General features: G+C 67.7%; 3 protein-coding genes across 3 annotated transcripts; 1 reads left to right on the top strand and 2 right to left on the bottom strand.

Annotated features, from left to right (window-relative positions):
* The first annotated feature begins 46 nt into the window (after positions 1-46).
* On the top strand, positions 47-9,968 carry FMNL3 (formin like 3). Its single transcript, XM_034071555.1, is given in 28 exon segments — positions 47-240; positions 2,138-2,221; positions 2,306-2,386; positions 2,469-2,545; positions 3,353-3,436; positions 3,788-3,937; positions 4,872-4,980; positions 5,069-5,145; positions 5,222-5,315; positions 5,461-5,535; positions 5,607-5,717; positions 5,796-5,945; positions 6,039-6,140; positions 6,213-6,364; positions 6,366-6,448; positions 6,545-6,613; positions 6,745-6,869; positions 6,941-7,143; positions 7,368-7,602; positions 7,683-7,751; positions 7,833-7,913; positions 7,998-8,127; positions 8,206-8,366; positions 8,452-8,553; positions 8,637-8,726; positions 8,801-8,912; positions 9,000-9,097; positions 9,694-9,968. Coding segments are annotated over 27 exon segments (3,042 nt in total). The 5' UTR covers positions 47-96; the 3' UTR covers positions 9,092-9,097; positions 9,694-9,968.
* Positions 9,969-11,289: 1,321 nt separating this feature from the next.
* Positions 11,290-12,707, bottom strand: ATG101 (autophagy related 101). The gene is made up of 3 exons (XM_034071654.1): positions 12,644-12,707; positions 12,199-12,487; positions 11,290-12,075 (listed from the first exon to the last, which is right to left on the bottom strand). The coding sequence occupies exons 1-3, from the start codon at positions 12,658-12,660 to the stop codon at positions 11,671-11,673; spliced, it is 711 nt and encodes a 236-aa protein (XP_033927545.1). The 5' UTR covers positions 12,661-12,707; the 3' UTR covers positions 11,290-11,670.
* Positions 12,708-14,343: 1,636 nt separating this feature from the next.
* NR4A1 (nuclear receptor subfamily 4 group A member 1) lies at positions 14,344-18,741 on the bottom strand. Its single transcript, XM_034071508.1, has 7 exons — positions 18,709-18,741; positions 16,126-16,925; positions 15,749-15,878; positions 15,499-15,650; positions 15,211-15,413; positions 14,959-15,137; positions 14,344-14,876 (listed from the first exon to the last, which is right to left on the bottom strand). Exons 2-7 carry the CDS (start codon positions 16,921-16,923, stop codon positions 14,620-14,622), a joined length of 1,719 nt encoding a protein of 572 aa, XP_033927399.1. The 5' UTR covers positions 16,924-16,925; positions 18,709-18,741; the 3' UTR covers positions 14,344-14,619.
* Between the last annotated feature and the right edge of the window lie 2,692 nt (positions 18,742-21,433).

Raw genomic sequence — 21,433 nt, 5'->3', positions numbered from 1 at the left:
GGGCGGGGCGGGGCCGGGCGGGGCGGGGCGGGGCCGGGAGGCGCCGGACGCGACGGGCAGAGCCTCCCCCACCGCCCCCCGGTGCCTGGGCCGGGGATGGGGAACGTGGAGAGCGCGGACGGGGAGACGCTGCCCCGGGGACCGGGAGCGGCGGCGGCCGCGGGGCCCGGGCTGCTGGCCCCGGGCAAGATGCCGATGCCGGAGCCCTGCGAGCTGGAGGAGCGCTTCGCCCTGGTGCTGGTGAGACCCCGATCCCCGCCGCGGCCCCGGGGCCCTGCTGCATCCCTCACGTTCCCCCCGCCCCGTTCCCCGTTGCGCTTCCCCCGCGCTCCGTTCCCGGTCCCCGGGGCCCCTCCTCCGGGTCCCGCCGCTCCTTCCCCGTCCGCCCCTCCCCGCGACCCCTCCCGGTGCGCCCGAAACCCGGCGCCGCCGAGCTCCCCTCCCGGCGTCCGGCTGCGGGCGGGCACCGGCGCCAGGAGGACCCGGGGGCGGGCGGGCAGCGGCGGTGCCGCGGGGTTGGGCAGCGGCAGCGGGGAGGGGGGAGCCCGGCCCGGGACATCCCCGGGGGGTGACGCCGCTCCCGGTGCCAGCCGGGGCTGCCCTCAGGACCCGGGGCTTTTTACCGGGAGGGTCCCGTCGAGGCGGCGGACGGGGCTGGGTGCGGGTCCCTGCGCGGTCCCGTGGCCGCTGTCCCGGCCGGGGCGGTGGCCACCGCGCTCCGGTCACCGGCCAAGGCTGCGGTGCCACCCGGTACCGGGGGCGTCTCTGCGGTGCCCCCGACAGCGCCGCTGTCAACGGGGGAACCGCGTCCCCGGTGGCCGGTCCGCAGGGATGGGAGGTGGCGGCAGGGCCACCATGGCCGAGTGACACCGGGGGCTCCCGGTGGCGGCGGAAGCCACGGCGGGGCAGGAAATACCGAGCGTGGTCCCATGGGGCTCTGGGAGCCGGAACCGGGGGGTGCCGGGGAGTTCACCGGCACCCCCGGTGGAGGGGGACCCATTGCTCGTTCCCACGTCCGACGCGGGGCGGATGCGGGAGCCGGTCCCGGTGGGGCCGGTGGCGGGGGTGGCGCATCCTGCCGGGGGAGGCCGACGGGGGGGGGAATGTGGCATTTTGGGGGGTGGCGCTGGGGGACCCCGGTGCTGTTCCACCCCCCCGGTCCCGGTTGCTCCTCAGGGGATGGGGCTGCAGCCCCGGTGGCCGGACACGGTCCAGCCCCAATGTCCCGGGATGGGCTCCCCGGGGGGGGCTCATTCACACGAGGGGGGGGTCCCCGGTGCTGGGGGGCGGTGGCGGAGGAAGTGCCCGGCCGGGAGCGGCTCCGCTCCCACCACAAAGGCAGGAAGCGAGCGGCGGGACTGCCGGTGAGGGCGGCTGCGCTTCAAAGCCGCCCCCGGTGCCCCCATCGGGGGCCCCTGCGCGTCCCCTCCGCCAGCCCCGGGATGTCCCCGGGGGCCCCGTTTTACCGGTGCTCGCCGTGAGCCAATAGCGGGGCCTTTAGGGGACGGGGGCATCGCTCCCGTGGGGGGGTCCCCATGGTGGCGGTGCCGCTGCCACCCCCCTGGCGCTGTCCCCTACCCGGGGGTGCCCGGCCTCGCCCAGGCGTTGTCCCGGTTTCCTGCTGCTCGCGGGGCCCGGAGGGGGACCAGGCAGGGATAATTTTAGCTGCCACGGAGCGGGTGGAGCGATGGCATCTCCCGATGCGGCGGTGACCGCATCCCGGTAACGGCACCTCCCGCCTCCAGGGTGGCATCGCCAGAACAGCGCCATCCCGCACCCCCGTTTGCCGCCGCGGCATCCCGTTTGTGTCCAGGAGATGCCTCCTGTCCTGGTCCCGGTCCCTGCCATGGAGATGCCCGATGCCCCGGGCACCGCGGTCAGGGACCGGAGCCTGCGGTTCTGCGGCAAGGAAGCGGGAGCAGACAGGAAGGATGCGCGAGATTTGGTGCAGCCGGTGGCTGGCGCCTGGCCCTGGTGGCACTGCTGTCACCGTGTCACACTGCTGCCTGTGCCACTCTATCCCTGTACCACACCGCTGTCCCCATGGGCTTCCCAGTGCCAGGGTCCCTGGCTGTGTCTTCAGGGGGTGGCAGTGTCCCCGTGTCCCTCAGGAGTGACATTCCCCCTTTTGCCCCAGAGCTCCATGAACCTGCCCCCGGACAAAGCCCGGCTCCTGCGGCAGTACGACAACGAGAAGAAGTGGGACCTCATCTGCGACCAGGTTGGAGGCTATGGGGAGCCATGGGGGGCTATGGGAGGCTGTGCTGCCGTTCTGGTGCCACCAACACCCCCGTGTCCTCTCCAGGAGCGGTTCCAGGTCAAGAGCCCCCCCCATGCCTACATCCAAAAGCTGCGCAGTTTCCTGGAGCCGGGCGTCACGAGGAAGGTGAGGGGGCTGGGGGGTCCTGGGGGGGCTCAGGGCCTGCAGGAGCCCGGGGGGAGCCGGCTCAGCCTTGCTCTGCCCCCAGAAGTTCAGGAGGAGGGTGCAGGAGTCCACCAAGGTCCTGCGTGAGCTGGAGATCAGCCTGAGGACAAACCACATCGGGTGAGCTCGGGCTCCGGGGGGGGTTCGTGGTCCCGGCCCGGCCTGGCCGCAGCTGCAGGGGAAGCCGGAGGCGCTGCAGGAACTGCTCCGGTTCCTGCCCCGGCCGTGCCGCCGCGGGTCGCGGGAGCGGATGCTGCGGGCGGGTACCGCCGGTGCCGCCCCGTGGGGAGGCTCCTCCGGGCACCGGGGAGGGGGGGGGGGAGGGGGTTCCGTTACCGGGGGTGCGCGGGGCCGCTCGTGCACGTGCGGGGGCTGAGCCCCGCCACCGGCCCCAGCGCGGCCGCAGCTTTCGGCTCTTCCCCAACCGCGGCCCGAAAATAGCAGCAGCCGGAGACAGGAAACCCGCTGGGGCGAGGGGCTGGCGCCGGCAGGAAAGGGGCGGCCCCCAGGAGCCCCCCCCCAGCTCCCGCCGCTGCCTGACTCACGGGCTGCAGGCAGGGAACAGGCAGGCATGGGGTCCCCTGAGGCCGAGCATTCACACCCAGCCCCTCCGTGTGCACACAGACCCGCTCCCCATGTGCCCATCCCGTGCATCCCAACGCCCTGCCAGGGGCACCCCAAACACCCCCTCCCACCCCGGGATGCTCTCCCCCAGCACCCGGCTCAGCCCTCCCTGCCCTGCAGCCAACAGATAAAGCTGGGCCGGGGCTGGCGCCGCCGATAACCGAGGGGGCTGCAACGGCCGCTGAGCCCTGGGACACCCCCTTAACACCCCTTGTGCTGGGTCCCCTATGCTGGTGGGGGGATCACAGCGGGAGTGGGGGGTTCCCAGCTCCAGCGGGCTCTGATGGGTGCTCGGTGCTGTAGGTGGGTGCGTGAGTTCCTCAATGATGAGAACAAGGGGCTGGATGTGCTGGTGAATTACCTGTCCTTCGCCCAGTGCGCCGTCATGTGAGTGGGGTGCTGGGGGGGGCTTGGGATGCTGGGGGGTGCCCCATGGCAATTCCATCCTGTCAGCCTCTGATCAGCACTATGGGGTCTGGAGGGACACGAGATGCTCGTCCCCATCCTGCCCACCCAGGTTGGGGGTCCTGGGGTCCTCCTTGCACCTTTCCCTGCTCTGCTGCTGCCACCTGCTTCAGCGCTTGCTGCGGTGGCTGCTGCTGCTCCGTGCTGAAGCTGTGTGCTCCATCCCCGTGTGCCCCCTTCCCCGTGTGCCCCTTCCCTGTGTGCTCCATCCCTGTGTGCTCCATCCCCGTGTGCTCGTTCCCTGTGTGCTCCCGTCCGTTCCCCATGTGCCAGGTTGGATTTTGAGGGGCTGGAAGGTGAGGACGGCGCGCTGGAGAAGCTGCGCGCCTGGAGCAGGTCCATCGAGGATCTGCAGCCCCCCAGCGCTCTGCCCGCGCCCTTCGGCAGCAGCATCGCCCGCTCGGCTCGCCAGAGCGCCCTACGGTACGTACCCACCGCGGCCGGTGGGTCCTGCCAGTGCCACACTCTGACATGGTATGTGCCTTGTGCCATGCATCATCCTGCACTGGTGTGTGCCATGTGCCATGCACCATCCTGCACTGGTGTGTGCCTTGTGCCATGCATCATCCTGCACTGGTGTGTGCCCTGTGCCATGCATCATCCTGCACTGGTGTGTGCCTTGTGCCATGCACCATCCTGCACTGGTGTGTGCCCTGTGCCATGCGTCATCCTGCACTGGTGTGTGCCCTGTGCCATACATCATCCTGCACTGGTGTGTGCCTTGTGCCATGCACCATCCTGCACTGGTGTGTGCCCTGTGCCATGCGTCATCCTGCACTGGTGTGTGCCTTGTGCCATGCACCATCCTGCACTGGTGTGTGCCCTGTGCCATGCGTCATCCTGCACTGGTGTGTGCCATGTGCCATGCACCATCCTGCACTGGTGTGTGCCCTGTGCCATGCACCATCCTGCCTTGTGCCATTCATCATCCTGCCATGGTGTGTGCCCTGTGCCAGGCACCACCACACTGCCCTGTGCCACACATTGCCCATGGTGCACCCTGTGCCTTTCTGTGCCGTGCCCGGTGCCACACGTGCCACATCCTGCGCTGCCCCACGTGTGCCGCTGCCATCCCCGTCCCTGTGCCGCTGCCTCCGCTTGCCCCAGCTCTGGCTCTGCCCGGGGTAACTTGCCCCGTCTCTGCTTCCAGGCCCGGGCCCCCCTGTCCCCTCTGGCTCTGCTCTCTCTCTCTCTCTGCCGGTAAGTACCGGCTGCCGGCGCCGCCCTCTCGCCCTCCCGTTGCTTCTCTCTGCCTGTCCCCCTCCCGAAGCTGCGCTGTCCCCGCCATGGTCCCACGGCTCTGGTGCAGCCCCATTGGCAGGGTCCTGCTCACCGGCGCCCCGTGTCCCCCCCCCAGCTACGGGACCCTGCCGAGCCGCAGGGCGCTGAAGAACTCGCGCCTGGTGAGCCAGAAGGATGACGTCCACCTCTGCATCATGTGCCTTCGGGCCATCATGAACTACCAGGTACCAGGGCAGGGGACACGCGCACCCCTGGTGCCACCATTGCCACCACACCGGTGCCACTAACGCCGTCCCTGCTCCATCTCCACAGTACGGCTTCAACCTGGTCATGTCCCATCCCCATGCTGTTAATGAGATCGCTCTGAGCCTCAATAACAAGAACCCGAGGTAAGGGGGGGTCCGGCAATGGGGGCGTCCCTGGTATCAGTGTGATGGTGATGGTGATGGTGTGGCTCTGCCCCAGGATGAAGGCGTTGGTGCTGGAGCTGTTGGCAGCCGTCTGCTTAGTGAGGGGTGGCCATGAGATCATCTTGGCTGCCTTCGACAACTTCAAGGAGGTACCAAAAGAGGGACCAGGCTGGGATGGGGGCACCGGGAGCATCAGGATGAGGCTGGGATCGAGGACCAGGACCATGGGGATGGGGGCCTGGTGGCTGGGGTGGGGGGAGCTCCACATTCACCCCATATCTGCTGCCTGCTCAGGTCTGCAAGGAGAAGCACCGCTTCGAGCGGCTGATGGACTACTTCCGCAATGAGGACAGCAGCATCGACTTCATGGTGGGGCACCATTGTGTGGGATGGGATGTGATGCTGTGGGGCAGCTCCGGTAACACCAGCCCTGCCTGCAGGTTGCCTGCATGCAGTTCATCAACATCGTGGTGCACTCGGTGGAGGACATGAACTTCCGCGTCCATCTCCAGTATGAGTTCACCAAACTGGGGCTGGAGGAGTTCCTGCAGGTATGGAGGGATGAGGGGGCAGGAGGGGGAGCCCTGATGGACCCTGCCCCATCCCTGACGCTGCCCCGATGCCTGCAGAAGTCGAGGCACACGGAGAGCGAGAAGCTGCAGGTACAGATCCAAGCGTACCTGGACAACGTCTTTGACGTGGGGGGGCTGCTGGAGGACGCCGAGACCAAGAACGTGGCGCTGGAGAAGGTGGAGGAGCTGGAGGAGCATCTCTCCCATGTACGTGAGCACAGGGACACGGGTCCTGGCTGTGGTGACACTGGAGTTGGGGGGTCCCGATGCTGGTGTCACATCCGTGCCTCCCCCCCCCAGCTAACGGAGAAGCTGCTGGACCTGGAGAATGAGAACATGATGCGTGTGGCGGAGCTGGAGAAGCAGCTGCTGCAGCGGGAGAAGGAGCTGGAGGTAGTCAAGGTAAGGGGGGGGTCCATGGGGTCCGTGGGGGGGGGTCCGGCCCCCCCCGGTGCTGACCCCCTCCCTGCGCAGGAGACCTACGAGCACACGAGCCACCAAGTGCGCACCCTGCGGCGCCTGATCCACGAGAAGGATGAAGCGTTCCGGCTGCGCTATGGCTCCGAGCCCCCCCCCCCCGCCCGAGCCCCAGCCCCAGCCCACGGGGGACACCCCCAGGGTCCCCGTCCTGCCCCCCGCCGAGCCCGCACCGCCCCCGCCCCCCCCTCCGCCGCCGCCCCCCCTGCCGCCCCCCGCGCCCCCGCTGCCCGGTGAGTCCATGGGGAGATGGGGAGGGAGCCTCCAGATGGGGGTGTCCCTGAGGATGGGGGTACCCAGAGCAGCCTCATCCTCTGCTCTCTTCACAGGCAAGTGCCCCCCCGCGCCGCCACTGCCTGGGGCTTCACCCTCCATCGCGCTCACCGTGGGGCTCTCGGGTATGCGGGGACCATGGGGGCGATGCGGTCTCAGGGTGCTGGGGCTGCAATGGCCAAGCAAGGGGTGGCACAGGGGATGGATGGCTCGGGGGGGTAAAGGGGGGGCTGAGCAGGCTCCTGCCCCACTGCAGCCATCCGCATCAAGAAGCCCATCAAAACCAAGTTCCGGCTGCCTGTCTTCAACTGGACGGCCCTGAAGCCCAACCAGATCAGTGGGACCGTGTTCAGTGAGCTGGATGATGAGCGGGTGCTGGAGGTGAGCTGGGACCACCCCCCGAGAGGTGCCACCACCGCTGCCCCCTCTGACCCCCATCCTCGCCCCACCAGGACCTGGACCTGGAGCGCTTTGAGGAGCTGTTCAAGACCAAGGCGCAGGGGCCGGCGCTGGACCTGGTGTGTGCCAAGAGCAAGGGAGCGCAGAAGGCGGCGAGCAAAGTGACGCTGCTGGAGGCCAACCGTGCCAAGAACCTGGCCATCACCCTGCGCAAGGCCGGCCGCAGCGCCGAGGAGATCTGCAGGGCCATCCACACGTGTGTGGGGGGGCAGGGGGGATGATTGGGATGCAGGGGCTTGGGTGGGATGCAATGGCTCCAGTTGGGGTGCAGTGGCTCTGGTCGGGGTGCAATGGCTCCAGTTGGGGTGCAGTGGCTCTGGTCCCGGTGCAATGGCTCTAGTTGTGGTACAGTGGCTCTGGTTGGGGTACAGTGGCTCTGGTCGGGGTGCAATGGCTCCAGTCAGGATGCACTGGGTGCAGGTTCGACCTGGCGACGCTGCCGGTGGACTTTGTGGAGTGCCTGATGCGGTTCCTGCCCACGGAGGCGGAGGCCAAGGCGCTGCGGCAGTACGAGCGCGAGCGGAAGCCGCTGGAGGAGCTGGCGGATGAGGACCGGTTCATGCTGCACTTCAGCAAGGTGGAGCGGCTGCCGCAGCGCATGGCGATCATGGCCTTCCTCGGCAACTTCACCGACAACCTCCAGATGCTCACACCGGTACGAGCCGGGGCCGGGGGCTGTGCACCCATGGGTGCACCCAAAGGGACCCCACTGACCCCGCTCCTGTCCCCCTGCAGCAGCTCAACGCCATCATCGCAGCCTCAGCCTCTGTCAAGTCGTCCCAGAAGCTCAAGCACATGTTGGAGGTGGGTTGGATCCTGCCCCCCATCCTCACTGTCCCATGTCCTGCTCCTCACTGACCCCCTTGTCCTGCTGGATCCTTGCAGATAATCCTGGCACTGGGCAACTACATGAACAGCAGCAAGCGCGGCGCTGTCTACGGCTTCAAGCTGCAGAGCCTGGACCTGGTGGGCAGCGCTGGGATTCCCCCATCCTAGTGTGGGCATCACGGGGATCCCCAGCTCTGAGCCCCATCCCACATCCTCCGGCAGCTCCTGGACACCAAATCAACGGACAGGAAGATGACCCTGCTGCACTTCATCGCGCTGACGGTGCGGGAGAAGTACCCGGAGCTGGCGACCTTCTGGCAGGAGCTGCACTTCGTGGAGAAGGCGGCTGCAGGTACCCCCCATCCCGCACCCCACACCCCTCCCCGAGCCCCCCCTGTGTGTGCCCTGAGCCCGGCCCCGTGCCCCACAGTGTCCCTGGAGAACGTGCTGCTGGACGTGAAGGAGCTGGGCCGGGGCATGGAGCTGCTGCGGCGTGAGTGTGGACTGCACGAGCACAGCGTCCTGCGCGGCTTCCTGGCCAGCAGCGAGGGCAAACTGGAGCGACTGCAGCGGGATGCACGCACGGCCGAGGTGAGGCCTCCTGCCCCCCTTGTGCCCCCTTGTGCCCCCCTTGCACACCCCCCATGTGCCAGCGCTGGCCCTATCCCCGCTCCAGGATGCCTACAACACTGTGGTGCGGTACTTCGGTGAGAGCCCCAAGACCACCCCCCCGTCCGTCTTCTTCCCGGTCTTTGTCCGCTTCATCCGCTCCTATAAGGTGAGGCTGGGCTGGGAGGTGACGTTGGGAAGGGGGGTGCACAGGGGAGGAGACGTCTCCATCACCCCCCCTTGCTCCATCAGGATGCGGAGCAGGAGAACGAGACGCGGAAGAAGCAGGAGGAGGTGATGCGGGAGAAGCTGCTGGCACAGGAGGCCAAGAAGCAGGAGAAGGTGAGTGCGGGGGGGGCACACAACGGGGACCCCCCCACCCCGGGCACCCCCAACCTGTGCCCCCCCCCTCCCAGCGCAACAAGTGGCAGCAGCAGGAGCTGATCGCGGAGCTGCGGCGGCGCCAGGCCAAGGACCATCGCCCGGTCTACGAGGGCAAAGACGGCACCATCGAGGACATCATCACCGGTACGGCCCCCGCCGCCCCCGGCCCGGCCCCCCCGCGGCCCCCCGTGCCCCGGGGCTGACGTGTCCGTGTGTCCCCCCCCCATGCAGCGCTGAAGAGCGTCCCCTTCACCGCCCGCACGGCCAAGCGAGGGTCCCGTTTCTTCTGTGACCCAGCGCACCACGATGAGTCCAACTGTTAGCGCCAGGTACCGCGGCATGCCGAGCCCCTGGTACCACCGAGCCCCTCCCGGTACCGCCGAGCACCCCCCGGTACTGCCGAGCCCCCCGGTACCACCGAGCCCCTCCCGGTACCGCCGAGCACCCCCCGGTACCGCCGAGCCCCCCCTGGTACCACCGAGCCCCTCCCAGTACCACCGAGCCCCCTGATACTGCTGAGCGCCCCCCCGGCCCCGCATGCCCCCTCCCCGCATGCCATCACCCCAGGGTGCCCCTCGGATCCTGGTACAGGATCCCAGTGCAAGGCTGAATCCCAGCACCAGATCCCAGTGCAGTGGGGAGGTTCTGGCGCAAGGGGGGATTTGCAGCATGGGGCTCGGATGCAGATCAGGGTCCTGGTGCAATAATCGATTCCATTGCGAGACTGGATCCCGGTGCTACACTGGATCCCAGCACAGGATCCCAGTGCTACACTGGATCCCAGCACAGGATACCAGTGCTACACTGGATCCCAGCACAGGATCCCAGTGCTACACTGGATCCCAGCACAGGATCCCGGTGCTACACTGGATCCCAGCCGGGTGCCTCAGCCCCTGACACAGCCCCTTCCCCTCTCAACGCACAGGTGGATCCGGCTGTAGCTGTGGCAGGGCCTGGACCCCAGCACCGGATGGAGGGGGCACTACTTGGACCCCCCCCCCCCCGCTGCGTTGGGGCCCAGCTGACCCCTGGGGGTGCCCCCACCCCATTGGGGTTCTCCCCACAACTCCCCATGGGGACCACGGGGCATCCCCCCCCCCGCGCTCGTCACTTTGACCACAGATGTGAACACTAATTGCCAAAGAAAAGGGACCAAAGCCAGGCTGGGGGGGGGGAGTGGCAGGATGGTGCCCCCCCCCCCGCCCCAGACCCCCCCAAATCCAATCCCCCCCCCCCATGACTTTTTGTACATGTGAAATATATGGAGACTTTTACATGGCTGCTGCCTGCTTTTGGGGGGCACAGCAGGGGTTTGGGAAGCATCTCCATGCTGGGAATCCCATATCCTGGGGATGAGATCCTTAAATAGTAGCGTGCTATTAAATACAGGCGATTGAAGGGGGGGAGAAGCCCCCCCATCACCCATCTCACTTGAGGTGGTCCCAATGCACCCAGTGCTGGCAGCTGGGGCAAACTGGGGACAGTTTAGGGCTGGGGGGGGGTTGGGATCAAAGGGAAAAGGGGATGGAAGGACAGGATACAGCCTGAGGATCACTGGGGCCAAAGGATGAGGCTCCAGTATCTCCACCTTTGGGATACAAGGGGCTGGGAAGGGCAGGATGCAACCCCAGATCCTCCCCCCCCCCAGCACAGTGGGGCAGATGCAGTCCCCAGGGCAGGGCCCAGCCCAAGGATTAACCCTGACAACAGGGAATAAAAGTTTCCCTTAATCCCCCCCAGGGGATTACCAGAACCGCCGCGCCCAGGGCCACATCCAGACCCTGCCCAGGACCCTTCTAATCCATGAGCACAAGTCCCAGGCACTGTGCACTCTATCTGTGATGCTGTGGGTGAAGCTGCTGTGGTCCCTCCGTCCATCCCTGCATCCCTGTATCCATCCATGGGGTTAGACAGGTCCCTGTGTCCATCCATGGGGTCAGACAGGTCCCTGTGTCCATCCATGGGGCTCAGTGGCGTCCATGTGTCCATCCATGGGGTCAGACGGGTCCCTGTGTCCATCCATGGGGTCAGACGGGTCCCTCCGTGCCCTCGGGAGCCCCCTCATGGGATGGGCGCCGCTCACCCTGGGCCGGGGGGGCCGCCAGGGGCTCGGCTCTCATCAGCAGGTTACAGCCGAGGAAGAGGAGGGCCAAGGCAATGGTGACACCGAGCACCAGGACAAGGGCAATCTGGGCGGCCTGGGCCACCCCCCAGGCGCTGGTGTGGGCCAATGTGGTGTTCAGCATCTCCTCCTCCTCCTCCTCCTCTTCCTCCTGGGAGCAGAGTGGTGGCAGTGACAGACGGGAGGGTTTAAGTGATGTCAGGGACCGTCTGCATCACCCGCGGGCCCCCCCCGCAGAGCCAGCACCAGGGGAAGGAAGCGGCTTTGACCCCCCCTTGGTGATGTAGGAATTGTCCCATCCCCTGGATGCACCACGTGGGAGGCTCCTCTCCCTGGGGGTGGGATGGGGATGGGGGGGGGAGCAGGCGGATGCCATCGACTGCCAGGACAGGAGCAGACTCCATAGGAAAGGAGGAACACTTTATTGTTGCCCCCGGGGGGGCAGCAGCTCGTCCCTGGGGGTGCCACCACAGGGGACAGACAGGGACAGCACTGGCTGTGCTGCACAGAGAGGGCTGGAGGGCCGGCACAGGCAGGGCTGGCCGGGGTTTGGAAGCCATCCCAGCTCCCACTGAGGACCCAGCAGCCCTCAGCCACACTGGGAGCTGTGGAGCCGGTTCTCCAGGCCGGGCAAGTGCCCCGTGGTGCAAAACAAACAAGCAGCAACCCCCAATTAAGGCCCAGGCCAAGTCCAGCTCCTGGCAGAGGCTTTCTGGAGGTGGGGAGGAGGGGTCCGAGGTCCCAAAGAGCCAGGGGCAGGTGAAGCTGCCTTGGTGGCACCTACAGGGCCAGAGTGTCCTTGATGAGGCGGCGCATGGTGGTGGTGACCGAGGTGCCCAGCGTGTCCGTGATCTGGTAGGAGATCTTGTAGAGGTAGGGCTGCACATCCTTGAGGCTGGTGTCGAAGACGTTGTCCACCTCCGACTGCGTGGGCATCTTGGGCAGGTACTCGTGGCGGTTCATCACCTCCACGATGTTGATGATCTTCTCGCAGAGCTTCTCTCCCACCTTCTCGCGGCAGATCTGCCGCTCCTGCTCGTTGGCCAGGTTCACCACGTTCACCTTGATGGTCCACAGCTCCCAGGGGATGCACTCGTCCGAGAAGGGCCAACGCGACTTCTTCTTCTGGTAGAACTCCAGGGAAATCTGCCCCATCCCATCGCTGCCCGAGCTGCGCAGCGCATCCTACAGCGACAGCACATGGGGGGACAAGGAAGGCCCTTCCCATTGCAGACCCTGCCCTGAGCTCCTTTGCCCCCATGGAAGCCCCTTTACCTGAGCTCCTGCTTTACCCCAGGGGCCCCTTACCTTGAACTCCCCCACCGCCTTGCGCAGGGCTCGGTCCAGCTCCTCGGAGGAGACCCGGACGTAGGCGAAGTCGATGAAGTCGCAGTCCACGTCCTGCGTGCCCACGGTGCCGATGGAGTAGGTGCCCTCCTTCTTGTAGTGGAACTTGCCGGTGCTCCGGTGCAGCAGCACCGTGTGCAGCACGGCCAGCATGGCCTCCTCCACCTGCCGGGCCTCCACCGACACCTCCAGCACCTCGGCGCGGCAGTTCATGGCGGGGCCGGCTCGGGGGGGGGCACAGCACCGGCTCCTGCGGGGCAGCAGAGCCTCGTTGTGCCCCGGACCCACCCTCGGTGTCCCCCCCCCTCGGGCCCGGCTCCCCCCGCTCGGGCCCGGCTCCCCCCGCTCCCCTCGGCCTCTCCCGGCGTCCCGGCCCCGCTCCCTCCGGCCCCTGCCCCGCACTCACCGCCCGGGCCCGACCATCTGACCGCAGGGAGGAGGGAAGTGGAGCAGCCCATCTGTGATGGGGGGGGCAGAACACGCCATCGACCAAGGCGCCTGCGCACCCCGCAGTAGAAGCCGTGTTTCCTCGCTCTAACCTCTCGGTATTAACGCTGTGCTTCTCGGTGGCGTTCCCGGCGCCGTGCGGCCCTGGCGGCGGAATCGCTGTCCCCGTTCCGCGGCTCCTCCTCCCCGCTGCTTCCCGCTTGGTTCGTTCCGGGCAGATGCACCACAGAGCTGGGCCCTCCGCGGCGCAGAGCGGCGCAAGAGCTCACAGCGCCCCCTGGGCTGGAGGCGGAACTGCACCGGAGCTGGGGCCCTCCCGTGACCCCCCGTGACCCGCCAGGATGGGGACAGGGACACCCCATAGGGGACGAGGAGAGAGGTCACAGGACACAGGACATGGGGACACCAACGTGAGGACCTGGGGAAGGCGGGGACAGACGGACATGGGACCATAGGGACATGGGGACACTGGGACACACGGAAAGGGGGACACCAGAGAGAGGGGAACAGAGGGAGATGGAGACACGGGGCTCAGGGGATACCGGACACAGGGACATGGGGACACAGGGACAGGGAGGATGGATGGACATGGGGGAACAGGGACAGGAGGAACAGGCACAGGGAGGATGGATGGACATGGGGGAACAGGGACAGGGGGAACAGGCACAGGGCACATTGGCATCAGACCAGCCCTGCCCCTGTGGGGACACGTGTGCTGGTGTGCACAGAGGGGGGGCTGTGGCCATGGCGTGTCACCGTGCACACGTGTGGCACGTGTGGCACATGTGTCGATGCCATGCGGCTCTGGGGCAGCCAGTGGGGCCTGTGCCAGCCCCGGGGCTATTTTTACCCGGCCCCACTGGCACCATTGTCCCCATCCCTCCTGCTGCAGCCGCTGCCAAGGGGATGGGGACGGGGATAAGGACAAGGTGGGCACCGTGTGGGACCCTGCGGAGAGGGGACAGGGCCCCACCACCCTGCTCTGTGCCAGTCCGTGCCCTTGGGGTGCACATTGGGACTGGCATGGAAGGACACAGACATTCCTGCCCCACAGCATGACATAGCTATTGCAGCCCAGCACCAAGTCATAGCCCCCCTTTTCCCCCCATCACTGCTGAATAAGGCCATCCTACCCCCCAAAACACCCCCCCGCCATGGCTCTGCTGTGCGTCAGCACTGTGCCCATGGTGGGGGTGGGTGGCAGGGGGGGACAGAGGGACCCTTGTTATGTGCTGCCGCGGGCCCCCCCCGGTCCAGCCCTTCAATGTGGCCCTTGTTCAGCACCGGCCCTCGGTGTCCCCATTGACATTGGCTCCAGGGCCAGGCTGTCCCCGGATGGATGAAGGGGACAAGCTGGGGGACACACACACACACGGCACCAGCTCCGTCCCCCCCCCCCCAGCGCACCAGGACCCCCCGCTCCCCCCGCCACGGCTGGCGCTGGCACTGGCCACATCCCAAGGGACAAGGGGGACATGGTCACGCTTCCCGGTTATTTTAGGGATCATAAATCAGGCGGGCGACAGGTGCCGGGGTTGAGTGACGGTTCAAGGGCAGCAGCGTGGGCAACGTGCGGCTCCGGCCCCCCCCCCCCGTCCCCAAACGGCCCCCCCAGCTGGTACAGGCAGGGAGGATGCACGAGGGAAACGGGCACTGTTGGCAGCTTTCGTACAAGTTTATATACAGAAAATGGCCCAAAGAGGAAAAAAATAAAGGAAAAATATATGAAGGGGCTGGGAGGGAGTTTGAGGGGACCCCCCCTCCGCGCCCCCCCGCTCTGTACAGGATCCGTCCGCTCGCTATTTACAAAGGGGGTGTTTTTACAGGGGAGATGGGGAGCACCGCACCGGCGATGCCCCCCCAGGGGAAAGGCACTGAGGCAGCGCCATGAAGGCACACGTGGGAGCCGGGTTATCCCTGAGGGATGGGGAGGCTTCAGAAGGGCAGCGTGTCCATGAAGATCTTGTCGACGATGGGCGGTGGTGGCACCAGGTCCTCCAGCTTCAGGTAGAAGATGCGCTGCAGCCCCTGTGTGCAGAGGCTGCGCAGCTCCGGCAGCTTCCCCAGCAGCTTGGAGAGGCAGCCGGGGCGGGCGGGCTCCGGCCCCGCCGCCGCTACGTGCTCCTTCAGGCAGCCCACGATGCGGTTCTGCAGCTCCTCCACACGCTTGGGCTCCTTCAGCCCGTGGCGGTCTGGGAGTGGGGACACGCAGAGAGGTGAGGCCATGGGGATCGGTGGGGATGGGGACGGCGCGGGGACGGGGCTGGGGCTCACCTGTGATGATGACGAGGGCAGCGAGGCAGGAGAAGGAGGGAACATCGACGCTCATGCGGTGCAGGCTCTGGGAGAACTCGAGGATGGCATCGATCCACTCGCCGAAGCCCCGCACGCACTGCAGGCGGTGCAGCACCACCCCGTTGCAGAAGATGAGCTTCCCTTCCTCTGGCTTGGAGCTGAGGGGACAACCGTGTGTCATCCCACTGAGGATACCCCCCAGGCTCCCCATGCCGTGCCCCCGAGGCCCACCGGTAGGCCAGGCGCAGGATGAAGAGCTCGAGGAAGGCAGATTCCAGCAGCAGGTCCTGGTCCTCCTTGGGCAGCTCAGTGAAGCCTTGGATCTTCTCAGCCCACTTGCGGATGACGTCCATGGAGCCGGTGAGCAGATCATAGAACTGCTGCACATCCACCGAGTCCTCCTTCTCGAACTGGCACGGCACCGACTCCTGGAACTGCCACGGGAACCGGGTTGGGAACTGGCTCAGGATCTGGCCCCGGAGCAGCCCCAGCCATGGTACAGGATGGCATCGGCCTTACCTTGGAGTAGTCAAGCTTGGTGGCGCTGGGGATGGAGTCGATGTGTGCCCGCACCAGGGAGGTGATGAGGCTCATGGGGGACGTATCCGGTGGCTGCTTGGGCTTGGAGGGCAGCCGGCCCCGTCGCCCCTTCAGGCTGTCGGTCCGGACCACTGCAGCAAGGGACATGCAATGAACGTGTCTGTCCTCAGCACAGGCTGTGGAGCGGGACACCCCCTCTCCCCCCAGCTCCAGGATGGGTTCCCGGTACCTTCTTTGACCATTCCGACTGCCAGGCACTTCTGGAAGCGGCAGAACTGGCAGCGGTTCCTCCGCCGCTTGTCCACGGGACAGTCCTTGTTGGCCAGGCAGATGTACTTGGCGTTCTTCTGCACCGTGCGCTGCGGGCGGGGAAGGAGCAGCCCCAGCTCAGCCCGGGGCGCTGAAGCCACCGAACAAAAGCCCTTCTGTCCTCCCCTGCCTCCCGCCCCAGCCCAGCATCCGGCTCCGCATCCATGGGGAGGGCTCCGGGGGCCGCGCTCAGTGCCCTGCCCCTCCCCGGGGTGCCCTGTAGCATCCTCCTCCGGCTGCTGCAAAGCATTGTGGGAGTATCCCGGCAGCGGGTTGGGATTGGGGGGATCCCTTTACCTTGAAGAAGCCCTTGCAGCCCTCGCAGGTCCGCACGCCGTAGTGCTGGCACGAAGCGTTGTCACCGCACACGGCGCAGCGGCCGTCGCCAGCCCCGGGGCTCCGTGTCTTGGCAGGGGCCAGCGCTGGCCCCTCCAGCAGCGGCGAGGTAGGGGCCAGCGGCAGCCCGTGGAAGCCCCCGGGGGAGCCCTGACCCGGGGTAAAGGCGTCTGTGTCCAGCAGCCGCGGGTCCAGGCGGGCCGAGGGGCCCGGTTGTCCCTTTAGGGTGCCGGGAGAACCCCCGGGGCTGGGTGCTGGGGGGCTGAAGGTGAAGAAGGGGGACTGGGACCCCCCGCCCTTGGCCGGCTCAGCCCAGGGCTGCGCACCCTCGTAGTTCGGCAAGGGAGAGAACCCCCCGAAGGAGCCCTCCCAGCCCGGAGCTTGGGGCGGTTGGAAGCCCGGCGTGGCGGGCGAGGGGACGGAGCAGGGGCTGCCGTAACAGTCCGAGCCGCTGGAGGAGAGGGTCTCATCCTGCTGCCCGCCGAAGGCGCTGGGGTAGCAGCCGTAAACCTGGAAGTCTTCCAGCTTGAAGGCGGCCGTGGGCTGGCTGCCGGCAGGCAGCTGGTAGAGGAAGGCATCGAACTCGCCGGCGTAGCCCTCCATGAAGGTGCTGAAGCTGGGCAGGGCTGGGGCGGCCGCCAGGTCGGCTCCGGCCACTTCCATAGGGAATCGGCCGCCGTCGGGGCTGAGCAGCTCTGCCGGGCAGCGCTCGCAGGGGCCGGTGCCCGCTGTGCCGTACTGCGCCTGGATGCAGGGCATCTCTGCGGGGAGAGGAGGGCGTCAGCGGGGACACCACCGCGGCCGCTCGCCCCCCGGAGGATGGAGATGGGGCGAGAACCAACGGGGGCTTCCCCGGGGTCCCCCCGTGCCGGATCCGGACCCCCCGAGCCGCTGGTGCCCGGTGGCAGCCGCCACTGTCCCCACAAAAGGTCAGGCTGCAGCCAATGGGCGCAAAGGACATTCCCCAAAACGCTGGCTTAGCAAAGCCGCCGAAAGGGAAGGAGCGAGGAATGCGGCCGGCGGATTCCCAAGTCCCGGGGCTGGCCGGGGGAAGCCGGGGCTGAACCAGGGCTTGAAGCTCCCACTCCCCCCATGACCCGTTCCGGGGCCTATCGGGAAAGCGAAGCAACCAAAGCCACCGACTGCGGGGCGTGCGGAGCCCACCCCAGTGTCCCCCAGCGCCGCGGCACAGATCCGGCCCCATGTGGGACACAAGAGGAGTCCCGGTGCAGCTGAAAGCCGAGGCAGGAGTGACCCGATGGCAAGATGATAATGTAATTCATCTTGCAGACCTTTAAAGGTCACAGCGTGCCCGGCCCCCGGCAGCCCCGGCCCCGCTGCCAGCTCAGTCACCGGCTTCCCCCAGCCAAACCCGGGCAGCTTTCCCCGGCTCCGGGAAAGCCGATCCCTGCCCCAGGAGCCAGGGTTAAAAATACCCAGCCTGGTTCCAGCCCTGGCACCCGTGGGGTGGCCCCGGTGGGGTTTGGGACCATCCACCAGGGACTGGGGCTCTGATGTGCTCCTGCAGTGGGTTCAGAAGGGATGGTGACCCCCCCCCCAACTGCCTCCTGTCCCCGCACACAGCCGGAGGACACTGGTGGCAGCTTCCTTACTCAAACACTTTGCCCCTCGCTGGAGGCATTTGGGGTCCCCCTGCCATGAACCCCCGCAGGGCACAGATCACCCTCGCAGACACTGCGCTGCCCATGGCCTGGGCAGTAACTGCAGGCTCCTGATCCAGGAGCGCAGGCAGCTGCCTGTGCCAGGGCACGATGGGTGCTGCCTGCACGGGCAGGTGGCAGCCCCTGGCATGGGGCCCTGTGCTGCGGGCGGGTGACAGCAGCCGGCAGCAGGTAACGCTACCCACGTCCTGCCTGCACTCCTTGCCTGGCCCGCTGCCTGCACCCATTGCCTGCCACCTGCCTGCACCACCTGTCTGCACTCTGACTGCCTCACTGCCTGCACCCTCTGCCTGCACTCATTGCCTGCACCCCCTGCTTGCACCCATTGACTGCCCCACTGCTTGCACCCCCTGCCTACACCGTGATGCCCCCGCCGGCTGCCCACGCACTCCCGCCCTCATGATGCTGCCCCCTCCAGCTCCGTGCCCGCTCTGCTTGGTGGGGTGTCCCCGGCGGGGTGTCCCATGCGGGATCGGGAGAAACGGCTCCTCCGGGAGCCCGGTGTCGGGTGCGCCTCCGCTCCCGGCTCTCCCCGCTGCCTCCGAGGAGCAGCCCCGCACGGTCCGGTCCCTTCCACCCTCTCCCGTGGCAGCGGGGCTCGCCGGGACTCGTCTCTTTTTTGGACAGGCAAGACCCGAGTCCCCCGGTGCCACCGGAACGCCCGACACTGCACAATGCACTTTGCAGAACGCCCACATCCCTGAGTCTCCGGTGCCACCGACACTCCCGACCCGGTTTCCCCGGTGCCACCGGCACTCCCGACCCATGCCCTTTGCAGAACCCGCACCGCCCTGAGCCTCCGGTGCCACCGGAGCTCCCGATCCCTTCTCCCTCCCGTTGCCCCGCTCGGTGCCGCCCGTACCGCGGTGCCTGCGCCCCGCTCCCGATGCCGCTCCCGCTCCTCCTCCGCGGGCTCCGCCGGGCTCCGGCCCCGCCACTACTTTCTCTTAAGCGCTCGGTGACGCGCGGGGCGGTGCGCGGGCCCGTGACGCACGGCGGCGAGGGGGGGGGGGCGGTTCCGGCGGGGGCGCGGCCGTGACGCACGCGGGGTTCCATTGACGCAACCGCGGCGCTCGCGCTAAAAATACCCGCGCGGACCCGGCTAAAAATAGCTCGGGAGCCCCCCGCATCCCCCACCCCCCCCCGGGGCTCCCGGAGCGGGAGGGGGAGGGGACACGGGGGGGGGAGGCCCCGGTGTCGGCACCGGGATGGGCGGGGCGGGGTATCCCCGGTGTCCCCTCGCTGCTGGTACCCCGCTGCTGGCATCTCCCGGTGCCGTTATCCCCGCTGGTTCCTCTGTGTCCGGTAACCCCTCAGTGCTGGCATCCCCGGTGCCCCCTTGGCGCAGGTATCTCCGGTGATGTTCCCATCGTCGGTACCCCCTCGATGACCCCATCTCCGGTGCCCCCTCGCTGCCGCTAACCTCGGTACTCCCGTCCCCGGGACCCTCAAGGTGCGGTATCCCCGGTACCCCATCCCTGCCGCTATCCCTGATGCCGGTATCCCCAGTGCTCTCCTGTATCCCCGGTGCCGCTGTGCCCACTGCTCATTACTCCGTTACTTTTGGTGCCGGTCCCCCCGGTCTCCTCCCGCTCGATGGCCGGGTACCGGTGGGGGCTGCATGGGACTCGGGGTCCCGCATCACACCCGGTCCCTGCGGGGAGACCCTTGGCCGGGCCGATGGAAACAGCGGCGGCTGCTGGCGAGCGCCCAGCGCCGGGAACACCGCCCGCGGGCTGGAAAGATGAGCTCAGCCCGTGCGGGGCCGGGCAGGGCCGACGGGAGGGCGAGGGGCGGGCGGAGAGGGTCTCGGTGCCCCCCCGTGACCGCCGCGGTAACCCCCCTGTGCCCACCGGTACTACCTCGGTACCCAACGGTACCCGGTTTCGGGGGCAAAACGAGGGTTGTAGGTGGCCCCTGCCTGCGTTCGCTTTCGTGCCCCCCGGGTTGTCAGCCCCGTTAATGCCATCCCCGTTAGTGCCACCTCCGCAGAGCCCCCCAGCAGCGGCAGAGCCCCACCGGGGGAGCACAGAGACCTTGGGGCCGGTGTCGCCGTGTCCTCGGTAATCGCAGTCCGCGCTGTGGGGGTGTTTCTCAGGCACCCGCCCATCCCCGGGGCTTCGGGGCTGCAGTGGTGGGGAGCGGGGCCCAAGGAGGAGATGCCGGGACTCCGGTGCCAGGACCCTGCCCGGCTTCACGGGAGCCGGCCCCGCGATGGGGAAGCCCGCACCGGAAGGGTCCGGGGGTACCGGGGATACCGGAGGTACCGGTGCCTTCTCCCGCCGCCCGTTCCCGGCTCCCTCGCGCCGCCAGTCCCAGGCGAGACGGCCCCGTGACGTCACACCTGGCCGATGACGTCCCCGGGATCCCGCGGTATCACCGGAGCTGCCCCCGCGGGGATCCCAGGGCTCGATCGGGACCTACAGGGAGTCCCCGCGGCCGGTACCGGGGCTTGGGCTGGGGCTGCAGCCGGTGCCGGCGCGGGGATACGGGCAGGAACCCCTCGGGCAGGGTCAGGCCGAGGTTCCCGGAGCCGATGGGGGTCGGTAGCAGAGCTGGAGGCAGGCGGTGACACCGGCAGCCCCCGCACACGGGATTAGCTGTACCCCGGGGGTGGAGAGAAACCGGAGCCCGGTCACCCCGGCAAGGCCATGAGGGGGTGCGCAGGGGGAGCCCTGGCTCACAGCGGCCTCGGGGTGCTCATGTCTGGGTGCTGGGCGCAGGATGCCCATGGCCGGGCCTGGCTCCCAGCCCTGAGTCCATATTTGTCGGTAGTGAGAGGCTGCTCCAGGCATTCCCAACCCATATCCCGCATCCTCAGCCTCCAGCACTTCCCGGCTCTGCCGGTGCCACGCGTGACCGCGGTGTCCAGCCAGCGGCGGGCACACGCCGGGCTAAAAACAGCCCCGTGTGGGGCAGCAGCTGACGGGGGGGGGGGGTCCCGTGATGGCCGTGACCAGGACGGGGCGCCCCGACCCTGGCAGAGACCGAGCGCGGCCCCGGGAGCCGGACCATAAATGTCCAAGCACAGAGCGGTGCTGGAACGGGGACAAGGCAGGAGAGCGGTGGGGAGCCGGGGCGGCCCCATGCACACGGCACAGGCATGGGCACACGGAGCCCCGCAGCACACACATGTACCACACGTATGTAACATACATGTAGCACACGTATGTAACACACACGTGTAACACACATGTAGTACACATGCCCCCACAACCCCTGGGTTCTGATCCTCAAATCCTCCTGCAGCCCCCCCTGGGGCTGTGGGGGGCTGAGCCATGGCCAGACCCCCTGAGCCCAGTTGTGGGGTGGAGAACCTCAGAGCTGGGGGTCCCTAAAACAATGATGTCCCAGGTAGGAACGGGTGAAAGGTAGAGGGGAAACAGGCACGGAGCCTGGAACAGAGCACTGGGGGTTTCTATGGAGCCCTTGTATAAGGCCACTCCATTGCACCCATGGGTGCTCGCTGCAGAAGCCGGGAGGGGGGGTGGTCTGTGGACCCCGGGGCAGGGTGTACAGGGACCCCCGTGCCCATCCCGGGCGGAAGGGCTCGGCTGGGACCAGCTTCCCGACCGGCTGCCGGAGGA

Source organism: Melopsittacus undulatus, chromosome 21, assembly GCF_012275295.1.
Source record: "Melopsittacus undulatus isolate bMelUnd1 chromosome 21, bMelUnd1.mat.Z, whole genome shotgun sequence".
Lineage (NCBI taxonomy): Eukaryota > Metazoa > Chordata > Aves > Psittaciformes > Psittaculidae > Melopsittacus > Melopsittacus undulatus.
This window is presented reverse-complemented; position numbering and strand designations above follow the sequence as displayed.